The 17,731-nt window shown below is 44.9% G+C and overlaps 1 protein-coding gene across 1 annotated transcript in view; it reads right to left on the reverse strand.

The window, feature by feature from the left end:
- CCDC83 (coiled-coil domain containing 83) overlaps positions 1 to 17,731 on the reverse strand; it is a 472,571-nt gene that overhangs the window by 271,343 nt on the left and 183,497 nt on the right. The window contains exon 5 of the mRNA XM_069639776.1: positions 1,915 to 2,082. Within this exon, the coding sequence (XP_069495877.1) occupies positions 1,915 to 2,082 (168 nt within the window). The remainder of the gene's footprint in view (positions 1 to 1,914; positions 2,083 to 17,731) is intronic.

Genomic DNA, 17,731 nt, shown 5'->3' on the forward strand with positions numbered 1-17,731 from the left:
CACTCCTTTCTGGAATGATTCTGCTGTGCCCTACGAGGAAGAATGTATGAGGTACCCAATGATTGAAACTGTCCTGTTCGTTCACTACTACGTTACATTTCAAAACTTCGTTGTTAATCCATGGAGATTAAAAAAATGAACAATGCTCAAATGAAAGTACATGGTACACTAATCGGCCATTGGGGGAAAAAAAACCTCCAGGAATATTTATGCCAAAAGTAACCCAACTTGCTCACCTGGCAACAATCTACAACAACAAGTCTAAATATGCAGTTATACAACTCCTCACAAATGCAGGACTCGAAGCAAGACATTGCATTTCAGTTATGTATGTTTATTATACATGGGTTTTACCCTATATATCCTCAAATTGTTTCATTGATACTGCTCCACGAGTTTAGCCACAGAATTACAGTTCAGCAAAAAAATATATTGATTCCTGTCGAATAATACCAAAAGCATGGCTGCCAGTCACCCGCACCTGCAACTAATTAAACGGTCTAGTGTCATCTGGAATCGTACAAAAATGTCGAGCTGGGAATTGCGATGGCCGAAAATGGCGACTTTTGTTTTAACCCCCCTTACACCATATATATATGTGCAGGCTTTAGAGTATAATATTAATATAGGGGGGTTGCGGGGGTCTCCCACCGCATATATATGTGGTGTAAAGGGTTAAAAAAAAAGTCAGCATTTTTGGCATCGTAAGTATCACATAGATCCAAGTCACCTCACAGTACCGATGCAAGCAAACCAGCAGACATTTAAAACTCTATTAGCCAAAAGTTTCATTGCATTGAATTTCAGTTATGTATGTTTATAATATATATTGGTTTTACCCTATGGTCCTCATTACAAGTTTGCCGGTCCGGAAACAACGGTGCTAGTAAGCTTACCGCCACTGTTGTTTCCAGACCGGTGAACTAGAAATCTGCAGGCAGGTGCTGTAACCGCCCGCCAGGGACAGACCTGGCAGGCGGAGTGGCACCCGCCCGCAGACTTTCACGAAAGCTCCGGCACCGTTATTAACGGTGCCGGTGCTTCCGTGGTCCTCCCTCCCATAGAGTCTTTTGCGACTCTATAGGAATGGGGATCAACATTTTACCGGCGCCTGACTTACCGGACCGCCGGGGTTGTAATGCCCCAGTGTTTCCGGCAAGTCAGGCGACGGTAAATCATTACGGATCCGGCGGCTACCTGCCGGTTTTACCGGCACGGCAGCCGCCAGACCGGTAATGAGTGCCTCAGTATATCCTCAAATTGTTTAATTGATACTGCTCCATGAGTTTAGCCACATTGTTACAGTTCAGCAAAAAATGTTATTGATTTCTACTGAAAACCACTGCTTTCAGCATCTAAATTATACTTAATTCATGGCCACCAAGCACCCGCACGCGCATTGAATTGAATGGTCTAGCGTCACCTCACGAGATCAACACGAGCAAACCAGCAGCCGTAATGATCTCTCGCTCTGATACAACTAACCACGTAACAAGGTGAGAATCTCTGTTGTATAATAGTATCCCGAGTAAAAGTCCCAGGATACTAAAAGCAATAAACCCCTTGATGGGAGGCATTACTGTGTCAGGTAATGCCCCAGTGCAATCGTTAATGCCCTCGCTTAGGTCAGGCCTGTAACTTATGCCGCAGGGCATTACATGACCTGGTAATACACCCCATCTAGGTAAGGTAAGCGAGCAGTGGAGGGGAGGAGTAGGGAGCGCGTGAGGATGAAGGGTAGACAGAGACGGCACCCATTGTAGAACATGGAATCCTCGGAAGACACAGGATACATGGCTACATCAGTGAAAATGACCCAGAAGCCTAGCGTCCCGATTGGCTTTCAGGATTCCAGCATTGCAATCCAGGTGTGAATATCCAATGGAGCTTCTAGGGCATGACCATTCAACTCACCTTCTATTTCTTTGAGATTTTGTTGAATATTTACAAGTTCCATTTCCAGGAGTTCGATTTGCTTGGCATGTTCAGCACTCCCAACATTTTTGTAAGCCAGCCAGTAATCCCTCTCAAATTCCTTTTCTACTGTGTCCTGGGCTAGCTGATTTATTCGGGTATGCTTTTCTGTTATGAAAAAGAAAACATATATAATTAGACATGTATCATACACATTTGTCTGAGTGTTGGGAAGCAGTCAACCGCTTGCAAGAGGGAGCAAGAGAACGTTATAATACCAGTAGGTATTAAGAGACAGCTTCTCTCGTGAAATCTGGACCTGACAGATTGTTGGAGATTTTAGGCCAAGGAAAGGATATCTTTGCTGAAACTACTATTTGGAATAATTGGCAGATCAAGAGAGCTTTGTTGGAGGTCATGGATACACATGAGAAATTCATCTTTAGACCAAATATAGGTAGCTGGCTATGTTGAATTGTTCTAGTGAAGAAGTGAAAGGTATGTATTATTAAAGGGAATACTGATTGCACTTTCACTAGAGAAAGACCTGTATGACAATGATTAACTTTCCATTGAGCTTAGCCAAAAAGTGTACATGATGATGGTTTAGCTAATTATAATACCAGCTTTCACACAACTGTGACACACATGCTGAAGAGTTAGATGTGGCAATTGAAGATGGGTTGGGAAAGTAACATTTGAATCCACAATAGATACATCTTTGTGATTTATTTATCAGAGAATAATAGTCTTATTGGACACCGTTGAAATAGTTTAGGTCTTGAACAATTTTGGGACAATGGGCCTCATTATAAGTATGGCGGTGAGGCAACCATGGTGCAGGTAGTGCTACCGGCGCCGTTGCTACCGTACCGCCATACTACAACTTCTTCCGGCGGGTGCCTTTGCAGCCACCAGGTCTGCCCTGGTGGCCGTACTGGCACCCACGAGCAGAACATGATGGTAGCACCGGCACCGTTATTAATGGTACCCGTGCTACCACCCTCCCCATTCCCATTGAGTCCTATGGGGCTCAAATGGGAATGGGGAATCATTTTTTCCGGCGCCCAGAAAAGGGCAATTACCGGAACCGGCAAGGTTTTTCTGGGCACCAGAAAAAAATTAATACCGGCGGCAGCCAGGTTACCGCTAGCCTCGTAATGAGGCCCAATATATCCACTTGAATTGGTTTGGTATTGAGCGCCCTTGTAAGACACAATAAGATCCCAGTTGCCCTACTGAATAGTCCAGTTCCCAAGAAGTGCGGAAAAGGGGCTAGTTGGGTGAGAGAATAACATGGGGGTGTAGACTGTAGGCCCACAGGTGCTAGTAGGGGCTATATGCATGTCCCCTAATGGACCCTAGAAATAAAAATACAGACACCAGGATACATAAAGTATTTTAATATGAGTGTGTGCATGAGAGAGAGAGAGAAAGAGAGAGAGAGAGAGAGAGAGAAAGAGAGAGAGAGAGAGAGGGGGAGAAAGGGGGAGAGAGAGAGAGAGAGACGGAGAGGGAGAGAGAGAGGGAGAGAGAATAAATAAAGAAAAAGAAAGAACAAAGGGACAGAATTCACCTGCCCAAGAAGGGGTTGGGCATGGGAGAAAAGTATCCAAAGAGAATTTGAAACAAAAGACAGTTGGAAAAGGACAGTTGAAGGAGAGGTAAAGAAAGGAGAAGCAGATGACCTAACTGGGGGTCACTGCCTCAAGCTGCCCCCCAGGGCCTGACTCCTGAAAATGGTGGCAGGTGGAGTCTGGGAGCCCCCACGGAGACTTAACCAGGGAACCGAGCTGCTGATGCCAGGGGCAGCTCGGCCACCCCAGAGCTGTGGTGTATGTCTGCTTGCACGTGGACCAGACTGGATAGGCCCATGGGTGTCCAGGGCCCAGGCAGTGTGCCAGGTGCTGCCTGGGCCAACAAATACCAGCCCAGCCAACATGTGGGGGCAGCCGAAACCAGGCTGCCCAACCGTGCCTCTGATGGCCCGGCTTGTGGCCAGCCCGGCGGGCCCTTTGTAAAAGTCTTCCTGGATTGTATGCCAGGCACCAGCCCAGGAGGTCAAGAGAGATGCTTGCTACACCCATGAGGGTGGAGCGGTGAAGGTAAGTCCCGGGTTAGCCTTGTCAGCCAACCCAGGTGAAGAGGCAGAGCAGGAGGAAGTCTTGGGCTGCTCCGTTGAGCAGCCTGGGTGAAGGAAAGGCCCAGGCCGCCCAGCGGAGCAGCATGGGTGAAGGATTACTGTCGTCTCCCTATGTCTCGTGACGCGGTGACTCATGGCACCGTCCCCTATTTCCATGGGGATGCTGCCTGACCATGAAATGGCGGTGCTGGTGGCAATGATCATGGCAGCGTTTCCATGGCTAACAGGGTTGTCCTGAAGATTGTATTGAATACCGCTGATGCGGTGGTGATCATGGGTGGGCCCCCAGCCAATGGGGCTCACCCAGAAGATAATCAATGGTCACAGGGTGTAGCGGTGATCATAGGTGGATCCCTCAGCCAACGGGGCTGTGGGGAGCGGCAGGGACGACTTGTGGGCTCCCAGCCAATGGGTACCCACCCAAAAGACTGCACAAGACCGCAGGGGCCGCCCAGGACTTTTTAAGAGTACAGGGAGCGCAGTGACCATGGGTGGCCCCATGCGGTGGACGGCCATCCAGAGGCCATCCAGAAAAAATTAACAGTGGGGCCAGGCCCCAGCCCTCATTGCCACCAGGCTCCTCCAGAACCAGCTAGCATCAAACCAGCCTTGCAGTGCAGCCATGCACCAGCCAACATAAAGCCAGCCCAAAAATTATGCCTTGGAACAGCCATCTTGTCCACCAGCTTTGCAGTCAGCCATCAGTGTGCTAGCACCAAGGACAGACCCACAAAGGTACTGTGAAAGTGGTGACTGACTGCAAAACTGGTGTCTCATATGTGGTATATGTATAACATTACTAAATGTTAAGTAGGTTAAATGCTAAGTAGGGAGTAGGGTTAATTATTAGGGGGTATGTTAGGCATGGGTACGATATTAATTATATATAGGAATGTTAAGAAGAGAAAGGGTGTAGAGGATGTATACCCTGGCGTGAGGTAGCGAGGGAGAGTGTGACAGCCTGCCTGAAGCCACCTAGTGGGATGGGACCCAGGACTTCACTTCACTGGTCCGCCCTGGTGGATGGAGCAGACTTCTCTCTTCACCTCCCGGGCTGAGCCTGCCATACGCAGCCTGGGAGAACATTTATGAAGAGACTGCCTCACTGACCATGAGGCAGGCCGTTGGGGGCATGTCTGGGCAGCCTGGTCTGGCCTGCCCCTTACACGCAGCCACCCGGTCCGGGCTGTTCTTTGTTGACCCAGGCAGCACCTGGTACGGTGCCTGGGCCATGATTATCACTGGGCCCGTCTGGTCTGGACCGTGGACGGGCTGACAAGTGCCACGCCCCCAGGATGGCCTAGCTGCCCCAGCATTAGAAGCTTGGCCCCCCAACTTAATCTCTGGGGGGGGCGCCCCTCATGCCATTTTCAGAAATCAGGCTCTAAGTGGCTGCTCGAGGCAGTATTTTCCTTTCTGTCTCCTCTCTTCCCTCAATTCTCAACTGTCTTTTTCCAATGGCTCTCTTTTATTTAAAATCCTCTTTGGATTTTTTTCTCTCCTCTGCCTAGCCCATTCTTAGGCAGGGGCGTTCTTTTCTATTGTACATTTTTTCTTTTCTTTTAAATATTCCATCTAGCCCCGTGGCGGGTTGGGTGGTTTACTCCAAAACAAACACAGGACACACATAACTAAATAAACATACTATACATTAAATAAAATACCTTTACTACCCTGGTGCCTGCGTTCTTATTTCCTGGTGTTCCCTTAAGGGACAAGCATGTAGCCCGTACTAGCCAGGCCTGTGGGGCCACGGTCTACGGGGGTCTGATTCACTAGACAATTTTAAATTCATAGTAATGGTGTGTTATGGCATGGACAGCTTGGATAACATTTATAATGGCCTATTTTTGGATGGATATATGTAGAGATATCTAAACAAAACAGATTGATAAAAAGATACATAGATATGGGATAGTGGTTCATGTGCGAATATGCATGTATGCAGATGTGCACTTCTGTACGAAAAGGTGGCATATTAAGGGTGTATTGCCCCTTTACTACCCATACTGGATCCCGTGCCCTGATGAGTACTCAAAGTGCTCATTGGTGCCTACAGACACATCATAAAGTGGTCAATAACAACCCCTGCTGATTCATGGACTACTGTGCGCCGAAAAACGGGCTTTGTGCGCCATTCTGCTCGCAAATCCCTGTTTCACAAATGGCCCCCCACAAATGGCCCCCCATATCGGCGCACATAATTCCATGAATCAGCCAACCCTGTGTTTTGTGGAAATCTGTGGGGTGCATTCCAGCTTTACATGAGCACAGCTTTAGTATTTCCTTCCATTCAAATGTATGAAATATATTTACCTAATGCTGCTAAAATCTGAAAAAACAGCCATTTATTTTTTTTGCTCAGAATTTCAATGTCTGTGAAGGAGGACTGTATTGATTACATATAAAATTCATCGTCAATAATCAGCCCTTCACAGTTGCTGAGCTCCCCTTTATGACTCAAGATGCCTGGCGGTCAGGCTAGTATATACACGATAAACCCAATTCACTACACATATTTAAGTTTAATGGCTTTAAGGAACATGGAAACCGTCATAAATACATACATGCATTCGAAGTTACTATTTAAGAATCAGCGGCTTAAATGATGAGTGAAGGGTTTAAGCGCCTTTCTATATGTAAAAGTATTGGGCAATGAGCCATTGATCTGATTTTCCAGGGTATTAGGAGTGCCACAAAGTTTCCAGACTTTCAAGTAGTTCAGTATTTAGTTCAACTTAAGTGCATGACAATTTCAGTGCCAGTAAACAGTGCACAGAAAAGATCAGAAACTCCCCTTCCTTCAGAAGTTCACTTATGTTGAGTGTTGTAAAGAGGCAGCTTTAATTAAGTTCCTTTATTAAGCTTCATCATATTACTTGACTTCAGGATAGGAACAGGACAGGAGCTGGATAGGAACAGGACAGGAGCTGGAATGGAGCCCAGTGGCTCCCACCACACAGGCTACATAGCTCCAACTGCCCTGAACACACACTTAAGCACAAACATTCCAGACACTCATTGAACATTCACTCCATGACATGACTCATTCCATTCAAGCAGCCAGGCACAACTCACAGGGATAATTGTTCCCACTTACAGCGATGATATGATTTGCTGTATACATATCAATATTAGCTATTTAATTTCAGGTGGCAAAACGCATCCTTCAGAATCACTTATGCAAGAGATCTGGGTTGTACTGGTGTTTGACCGGTTCTGGACTATGTTGCATTCATGGCACTGCAATTGTACAAATCTAAATAGTACTCATTTGGATAACATTGGAGGGAGGAGCAGTTGCTTCGTGCGTGTGTCCCAGCCCAACTAGCCTTTGCACAGGTAAAATGCCTAGCATGAGTTTTCCTTATTGTAAACTATATTCTATATTCCCAACCTCATTGGTGCTCATGTCAGGGCCATCTGAAGGATGAATAGCTTGACATGTTAATCACTGGATTTGGGTCAGCCCCACTGTCCCTTCCAAATTACAAACAGAAATAGAACAACAACTATCAGACCAAGATACCTACCTAGAGGTTTTCAGTGACCCCACGGAATCAGTACACAACATCATCGCAACCGGCCTAGACGAAGCAGGGAATGAAGAACTCCTCACATCCCGGACCAAACAATTCCTGACTAACCTATATCCCTCAATGCCGGTGATTTACACCCTTCTTAAGATGCAAAAGAATCTTCAAAATCCCCCAGGCAGACCCATCATAGCGGCTACTAACAGCCTCTTAGAATCCCTAGCACAATATATCGACAGAGCCATTCAACCTCTGACGCGCAAGTTCACAACATATATTAAGGACACTAATTAATTTTTGCAAAAGCTAAATGGTATTGAGTTTGATGAGAATACAGACTATTTCTTTACAATGGATGTGACGAGTCTTTACACCAACAAAACACACCAGGGAGGCCTGGAGACCATGTAATCGCTACTATTAAATACACAAGAGACATGCACAGCAGATCGTCTATTGATTCTCAAACTTTTGAAGATTGTATTAAATAACAATTTCTTCATGTTTGAAAACAGATACTTTGTCGAAACCTCAGGAACGTCTATGGGAGCCTCCATGGCTCCCAGTTATGCCAACACATACATGGCCTATCTAGAAGAACAGAATATGGTAAACAATACTAGATGGAACAAACATCTCAAACTCTTTGTAAGGTACATAGATGACCTATTTGGAATTTGGACCGGCTTCCTGGATGAGTTGGAAGATCTCTTCAAATACATAGATACAATGGCTCAGAGGATCAAATTTACATCGAAAGTCTGCCAATCCTCAATAGAGTTTCTGGATGTGAAGATCTATTTGAAAGCAGGGAGGATACAAACTACGGTCTACACAAAAAATACTGACAGAAACAGTATGCTACAAGCTGGGAGCTTCCATCCCAAGAAAACTTTCAAACTTTCTCGAGTATCCCACTGAGTCAATTCCTGAGATACAGGAGAATTATCTCAGACTACTCTGAATACACCAACAAGGTACAATCCCTAACAGATAAATTCATTCAAAGAGAATATGATCCAGAGTCTGTGAAACAATGTGCTGAGAAAGCAACCAGTATCCAGCGACAAGAGGCTTTGAAACCCAAGGAGAGGAAACAAGTTGACAACATATTGTACGTTACCACCTACTCTCACCAAAGCAACAACATCAAGAAAATCGTGAAAAAAAATTGCAACATTCTATCACTTGATCCTACCCTAGCAGAGCTCTGTCCCAATCCACCTTTGTTTGCATACAGCAAAAGCAGATCCATTAGAGACCACCTGATAAGAGCAGACTTTGCAGCCAAAAGAACCACAAATCAAAACTTCAAAAGGACTCTTTCATATAACAACTGCAATAATTGCAACTATTTGAGAAAAGGCAATTACATCACTCATCCACACATGGGCCATAAGATCAAACTACGTCACACATCCACATGTGACATGAAAGACATCATCTACGGGATTAAATACCCATGCAGATTATTTTATGTTGGGATGACCACACAAAAAGCCAAGACTAGGTGGTCTGAACATAAATCCAACATTCGATTGAAAACAGAGAGATCACCGGTGGTAAAACACTTGTGGAAAGAATCACACTCGATTGCGCAGATCAAACTCATCATACTGGAGCATGCCACTCTGTCACACAAAGGAGGTAACCTTACCAAACAACTACTACAACATGAACTATTTTGGATTGATCGATTAGATACCATGTCACCAAGAGGGATGAACATAGACTGGGACATGAGTTGCCACTTGTGATCTAGAAGACAACTAATTTTACAACTAGTTGCATTGGACTAGATTTATAATTGAGATTAATTGATGTGACCCCCAGGGTATATATGCGAGAGAATGTTCCCTTATGAAAAATACTAGACGGAAATGACGGCACCCTGATATGGTATAATTACCCATGAGACCACAGACACAAATATGAAGCTTAACATCGCTTGCCAACTAAGACCCGGCACGCATAAATAGATAATCAAATACTATCTTACTAATGACTGTGGAGTGTTTAAAATAGGACATACACTTTTATGGGTAACTAAAATCACGAAGATTGCTCATCCATCCTCTACCTCAATTATCAGTAGTCAAACTGAGTTTTGAATAGGATAATTATTGTGGTCATATTTATGTCAGACAATGGCAACGAAGCAACGTTCATTAAGTTTGCACACCGTAAGAGACAGAGATATCATATCATATCTATACAATCCATTATATATGGTGGCGAACTGTTACAAGATGGCGCTCTGCATAACAACCTCTAACCAGGAGAACATAAATACGGTTGTCGGGGAGCTTTCAGGTTTCCTGGATTCATAGAGAGACATGCTGACATTAGGAACACTGTCCAGCCATAAAACCTAGGTAAGCCACATTAACAAGTATTAAACTGCTCGCGGATGAAATACTCATGAACAAATGGAGTAAGACACATGATAATTTGAATTCAAAGTTACTCAGCCACGATAACCAACAAACACCCGTCCAAGCATTCTGGTTGCCTTGCGACCGGATGAACCACAGACAACTGCACTGACACTAGGAACACAATTTACTCTCAGAACGTAGGTAAGCGAAAAGGATGGGCATGAAATATGTTGCTGATAAATTAGTGATGTTCACACATAATTCTACATCCAATTTTTCAGATCCACATGTTTCCGACATCAATAACCAGCAAACGCCCATTAGAAATGTACCAAACTGCGAGGCTCGAGTGTCTACGGGACACATACATATTGTGTCTGATTGAATATTGAGAATTACCAGCACTCACGATTTACTGGGTGGACTCACCGAAACTGATGAGTAATCTTACCACACAATTCCAAAATAAAATCTGATATGACCGCGATGTGGGACCCAGCGCTTTTCTAAGCGACTGGTCCCCACACGCGGCCATTTAATAACTGGTGTAAACATGGCATTCTATATATATTTTCTCTTTTAGAATAATTTCAGATCATATCATGGGCCTAATTACATCGAATTCTTCCCAATGTTTGGGACATCCTTTAGGAACACAGGTCAGTCACTGATTTACCCGTCATATATTGAATATGAATTATAGAACGTTCTCTGAGATACTAGAAGCCACATTTATTCATTTATTTCAGAAACTGCAACTTGTCTTGTACCTGATGAAGGTCTAAGCCCGAAACGTGTTGTACAATAACACTGTAGCCCACCATCACAAAACAGTGTCCCAATTAAGTCATACAGAATGACAGATACGCATTTATGTTCAAATTATGAAATATGTTCTTTTCGATTTTGTATAAAAAGAATTCTATCACTGTTACTCAATGTACATGTCTTTTTTCTTTGAAATTTGGTTCACATGTATTGCAAATGTATTGTTGATGAAGAATTGTGATGAATTACCAAAGAAAATGTATGATTTAACTTCATGATTAAATTACACATTCGACTGTGCCTTGAGCACTAGATTACTGGTGATTTAAGTTCATTTACTGATTGTTATCAGTTCAGAATGTGCCTTGTTGTTGTCCCCCATGAGTGGGTGGACCTCCACTTTGTACTCTATTTATCAGTCCTGTAGCCAAGACCTACACAGGAGCACCTAAATTCAACAATAAGGTTCATGATAATCCGTTAGGAATTAATATACTACACTTGAAGTCTACTAACAAATATCCAGCGCCTGCACCTCTACCCTCTCTTCTCCTTCTAAAGTATTTGCGTGCCTGCCACGTACCCTCCTTCGATGAAATGCTGCAATATGCACACCTCACGCGTGATTGACTCTGCTCCAGCGTTATAGGTCTTTCAGATGTATGCATTTACTTAGACTCCCTATATTGAATTGTCAGACACCCGAATAGTACCCATTTTACTGTACTGGGAAGGTTGAAAAACATGCCCATTCCTGCCTGACGTAGGATGGGCATAGCCACAGACCTAGAATGGTGAAGACTTAAAGCAAAATGTGATAACCATAACCACTAGCATAACATTTTTACTCCATCTGTGCGATCATTATAAATGACTTACCATATCATAACATGAGCCATATGTAATTCAGTCTTGGTCCTCCCACTAAAGTCAGCACTCCAGCCTGGAGTGCTGACATTGGTGATAGGAAATAATAGGAAAAGAATGCACTGCAGGGAAACGCATGCAACTCCCAACATGAGGTCATGAGGTGCAGGTTGATTCCCTATGGTACAGTGAGCAATGGACCCACCTCTGGGCATACCTTTATGGAGACAAACAGCCTCATTACGAGGTGGCCGGTCTGGAAAGAAAGTACTAGTAACAACGTATACCGGCACCTTTCCAGACCGGCCAACTCCAAGTGTGCCGGTAGGGGCTCTGATCTACTGTCCCTACCGGCAGATAAATGCCTGAATCACCAGCACTGTTAGTAACAATGCCAGTGATTCAGTCAACCCCATCCCAAGGAGTCCTATGGGACTCCATGGAATGGGGAGTTACCGGCATCTCCGCCGCCTGTATTATCCTGGTAATACCGGGATATCGGACAGCAGAGACAGTACAGTAGTTCCCCGGTATCCCACCAACATTACCGGTGAAATACCAGGGACCTCATAATGAGCCCCAAATTCATGAGTGGAGGTTTATGAATTAATAGGAACCACTGGCTTTGCTTTGGGTACCCTCCCATGCCATTATATTTTAGTCTGTCTGTGCTATCACGGAATGTGCCCAGCAGCAAGCAACCACAGACACGTTTCAGCCTTTCTGGGCTGCATCAGGTATGTGTAGCTCGGTTCCCTATGGCAGATGGAGTAAATGACCCACTTCAGGCCATATCCTACCATATCAGAATAATAATCCTTACTGGTGTTACTGTGCAGGGCAATTTTCCATCTAAATATACTTTTACTAAATGCCACAGTGGGACAACAGTGGTGATGAATGGCTGTCTATCGTGAAGAGGGCCAGTATCCGAGGATGTAAATGTTCCATGGCTTGATTGGTATAAAGCCAGAGTGTTGTGATGATCGTGTGATTGACATACACTGTTAGATCAGGTGGAACTTGGAATGTCTGGAGTTCCCTCTTGTGCAGTGTTGGACCTAGAGTACGTGTGCTAGCTGAACTGTAACTGGGGATTTTCAGACCAATCAAGGTTGAAGGATACATCAGACGAGGAGAAGAGGGAAAACAAACATTTGCAAGAATACTGACAGTACGGCAGATGGGTGAAATGCTTCCCGTCATGAGTGAAACATGAAGGAGCTGGGATGGTTTAATCCTCGGTTGCTGAGCATGTGTTGATGTGACAATCCAAAAACTGTCTGGTTCCCACAGTGAGCTGGAATCCTAATTTTCACATAGACGTAGGTATTAACTCTGTTGTAGGTACTGTCTGTGCTTGCAGGGAGTGTGTGGCTTACAGGAATTACGAACAGATAATGATGCTTGACTGAAATGTTTATCTAGAGGATAGGTGTCATGCAGGTCTGGAAAAGGCCTCCGGGCAGCACGGAGTGCAATCTTTCTGGGGCTCAATTGACTGAGAGCATCTCTGCAGGAAACACATTAGCCAGCTGACCTTCCAGTATTTATTTATTTATTTATTTATTTAATTTATTTATTTAGATTTATAAAGCGCCCAGCGGCCCGGAAACATTGTGGCGCTGTTTCAGAATATTCACTTAATCACACAGTACAGATAATTCATGGCAGTGGTACAGGTAAAAAAAAGACAGTGTTGAAGGTGTTCCAAGGTTATAGAGGAACGGTATTAGAAGCAGTACACCTGGCAAATAGTCTACTTGAATAGGTTAGTTTTTAGCATTTTTCTGAAAGTTGTGAGGGATTGTTAATTTCTTATCCTGATTGGGAGCACATTCCAGGCTTTTGGTGCTAAGACTTCGAAACTCGTGCCGCCAGCTTTGACTCTGTTGAAGGCTGGGACGGAGAGCAGGTGAGCGTATTGGTCACGTTTTGGTCTGCATGCTGGGTCCTGGTGAACTCTTTCTGCTAGGTATGCCGGGACTGTCTGGGCAAGGCATCTGTGGGTGATCGTGAGGGCCTTAAATGTAATGCTTTCCTTGACTGGTAGCCAGTGGGCGTTTTTTCTTGCCTGTGAGATGTTCTCTCTCCTAGGGATGCTTAGGGCGGGCTCTAAGGGCGCTGTTTTGTGCAATTTGTAGTCTGTTAATGTTATGTGCAGAAGTGTCTAGGAGTAGGATGTTACAGTAGTCAAGTTATGTGCCAATTGTGGTTCTGGCAATGTTAAGGCAGTTATTTGGTGATAGGTGAAGTTTTACTGCATTTATGATTTTAGTGGTGAGTGCGGCTGAGGATGATATGGCACTGTCTTGTCTGTCCATTGATAAGGTGGAGTCCAGATATACACTGAGAGTTTTCACAGCAGTGGTGGCTCTGATAATGGAGTTCTCAATAGTGAAGGTGCTGTATTTGTCATCTAGTTTTTTTACGGATTCTTTTGGGCCTACCAGTAGGATATCTGTTTTTTCCCCATTTAAACAGAGACCATTGGCTGCCATCCAGGCCTGGATGTGTGCATATGTCTTCTGGAGGGTGTCGAGGTCTTGTTCATAGATTCCTGTTAGTGGGAGAAGAATTTGAGTGTCGTTGGCATAGTTGGTAAAGGCTATTCCGAATTTTAGTCACTGAACAAGGGAAGGGTAAATAAGTTGTAGAGAGTGGGGGAGGTACAAGACCATTGTGGCACTCCACATTCAATGGGGGATGGCGAGGCTGAGGCTTGGTCGGAAAAAACCCTCATGGCTCGGCCCTCTAAGAACGAGGTGATCCATGCAGTGGCTTCTTGTGAGAAGTGGGCAGTGTCCAGGAGATGTTTACACAGGATCTTATGGTCAACCAAGTCAAAGGCTGCTGAGAGATCCAGGAGTAGTAGGAGTGAGGTTTTGCCTTTGTCCATGGCTTCAAGTAGTTGGTTCTTGAGGTTTAGTAAGGCTGATTCCGTTCCATGACGAGGGCGGAAGCCGGATTGTCTTTTACCTTGAATGTTATGAGTTTCCAGGTAGGATTGGATCTGTAGGTAGGCAGCCTTGTTGAGAATTTCCAGCAAGAATGGCACAATTGTGATTGGACGGTAGTTGTTAGGGGAGCCACGGTTGATGGTGGATTTCTTCAGTAACAGTCGTACCCAGGCTTCCTTAAGGACAAGCGGGACTGTGCTGTTGGCGAAGGAGGCATTGATAAAGGTAGTGATAAAAGGGGCTAGGGCTGTAGCACAGTCTTTGACTATATTAGCTGGGCATGCATCTTCTTTGCATAGAGACGGTTTGGTCTGTTTCATGATCTATAGAACTTCAGGGATGGTAACTTGCCTGAACGCAAACGGTGTGGGTTTGTTTGTGCCCAGAGGGGTGTCTGAGGTTCGTGATATAGCAGGAGATTTTGATGTGGGTGGTGTGGCTTTGGGCAGTTTATCAAATTGGGACTTAATTTTGATCTGAAGTGTTTTGATGTTGTTTAGCATGGCATGCTGGATGTTGTTACACCATGTTTTGTCTTTCTCTGTGGGTTGTGTGGAAGTTGGGGGGATTGTCAGTTTGTTATAGATGGCAAATAGTTCCTTCGATTGGGAGTTTGCTTTTTGAATTCAGGAGTTGTAGGTGGCAGCTTTAGCTTTTGTGATGGCCAACTTGTATTGTTTGGGATCTGTGAGGTAGGTGTCTATGGTGGTGTTGGAGGGGTTTGTTTGACATGATTTGAGTGCTTCATTTTTTGCTGTTCGGGCAGCTTTGAGTTCCTGTGTGAACCATGAGTTGGCATGAAGTATATGCTTGGCTTTTTTCAATTCTAGCGGGGCTACTCCATCTAGAACCTCTTTAAGAGTGGTGTTGTAGATCTCTACCAGCTCTGTAGGGTTCTTGGAAGTAGGATGGGTGAGCGCTGATGCTTCGAGCAGAGGGAGGATTCTTTCTACGGTGAGTATCATGCTAAGATTGGAACCTGTAACCAGGAGGCTACACCCAGATCTCTGCAGCAGTTACATTAATACGCACAGCAATCTTGCAGGAATTGGAATTGAAACATTGTGTATCTGACTGGCTGATGGGTGATTGCCCGGCAACGCTTTGCTGAGAAACTCCCAGGCGGCTTAACCAGGAACAAAGATCCTGGGCGGTGAACAAAAAAATGCAAAGTTAGGAAATTCATGTGTACCGGGGTACCCTTTGTGATCAAGGGGGCCTCTTACAGATGAACCTTTTGCTCCACAGTTAATGTGTTCCTGATCATGCATCAAAGTCTGCATGTTTAGCAAGGTGGCGATGATCAGTATTGATTATGCCTTTCAGATGGCCAACAGTTATTCACTGCAGGAACTGTTGGATGTTTCAGGACCATGGTATTCTTGAACCTTTTCTTCACCTATTATCGACACTGTGGGTAAGGAGGAGAAGGACATTTCAAAGCTGGCCGTGGAGGTTGTAGGGTGCATATGGTAAAGCCATGGCGATGGAGACAGTTTCTGCATGTGGTAAAGAGGGTTGCGTAGAATTATTTTCCATATGTTTATTGAAATGCTCATACTTTTAGATTTTAAAATTAGGAATGAGTACCGATCCATTTTGAGCTTTCCATTGCTATTAACTTGCTGGACAGTTTAACATATAGTAATGTATTTAAGGTGCTAAAAGGTGGCCTTGTTGTGGTGGGAACCTTATAAGTCACCAATACATAAATCACATATTTTAGGGTTTGACGATAGGAACTACAATGAGAATTAGGTAAATTACATTTTTATAGGGTTCAACCATATAATGGGGTCCCAGGGTGTTAAAAGGTTGGGCGTTATATTAATAGAATGGCCTTTGGAGGCAGGGGGCCTGTACAAAATATTATCAAGGGTCAAACTGCCAAAAGGTCAATTTCCCTCAAGCCGGGGTCACCAGCGCAGGGAGGCTAACCTGATTAGCAGATGGAAGAAGCGTACCCAACATCAGGTTTGGGCTTAAGTGGAGATGTGCACAAACAAATGAAGCGTTTCACATTCCAAACCAGGGCTTTACGTGGAGTTGAGCAAGAAATGTATGTAAGAGGGTATTACATGATTGATATGGCATGATATGATATTTTATTTGTATCGCGCTCATAAACAAGTGCGACGAGGCAAGGGAGAAGAACAAGGGAGGACAAAACAACGATTTTACTAGGCCCAGTGACATTGGGAACGCGTAAGTGCAGGGGGGAGGGGAGAGGGAAGGGGGAAAGTGCAAGGGAGAGTGGAGAAGTGGAAAGTGCTAAGCAAGGGATAAAAAAACAATTGGTAGTGCAGCCAGCAAGGTGGCAAATGCAAGGTTTAAAGCGCAGACGAGCGGTGTCTGATAAGTGTAGGTAAGGGGACTGTAGGGTTACAGATACAGATCCAAGTGCAAGGATTGCCAGGAGGCAGTGAGGGTATGTGGCTGAGTGGGCAGGGACCTGGGCCAAAAATCAGAGGGTAGCCGGGTGCACAGTGCCAAAGCAGACAGATCAGCAGGGGAGAGGAAGAGCAAAGGCAAAAGCAAAGAGCAAGGTCTTGAGGTACTTCCAGAACCGGAGATGGTTCTCCTCGAGTTTCAGAGAGGCTGTTCCAGAGGGAGACCCCAGCCGAAGAAAAAGATCTACCCACAACTCATTGCTTGGAGAAGCGACTGACCCTGAGGGAGTTGGAGGTGGAAGTGCAAAGAGCTTGAGTGGGAAGGTATTTACAGAGGAAGAGTTGAAGGTATTTTGGACCCAGGCCCCAGAAAGCCTAGTGGAGTGGACAATGCAAAGGGTCTTGAATTTAATTCTTGCAGCCACTGGGAGCCAATGAAGAGATTTCAGGGCTGGAAAGATACGATCCCATGGCTTGAGGACAAGTCTTGCAGTCCTGTTCTGGATGAGTTGCAGAGGGTGGAGAGTAGAGGTAGGCAGATTTAGAAAGAGGCTTCTGCAGTAGTCCAGCCTAGAGAGAAGCAGAGCTCTAGAGACAGTAAGCTTCTGGGGGAAGGAGAGGAAAGGAAGAATACCTCTGAGGAGGTACAATTGGTAGTTTGACTACTTAGAGACATCAGAGATGTGAGGAGAAAAGGAGAGTGTGGAGTCAAGATTGACCCGGAGGTTCTTAGCCTCACAAGTGGGAGCAGGAAGACGGCCAAGGGTGGCTGGCC

Source organism: Ambystoma mexicanum, chromosome 7q, assembly GCF_040938575.1.
Source record: "Ambystoma mexicanum isolate Mex_15411 chromosome 7q, UKY_AmexF1_1, whole genome shotgun sequence".
NCBI classification, from domain to species: Eukaryota; Metazoa; Chordata; class Amphibia; order Caudata; family Ambystomatidae; genus Ambystoma; species Ambystoma mexicanum.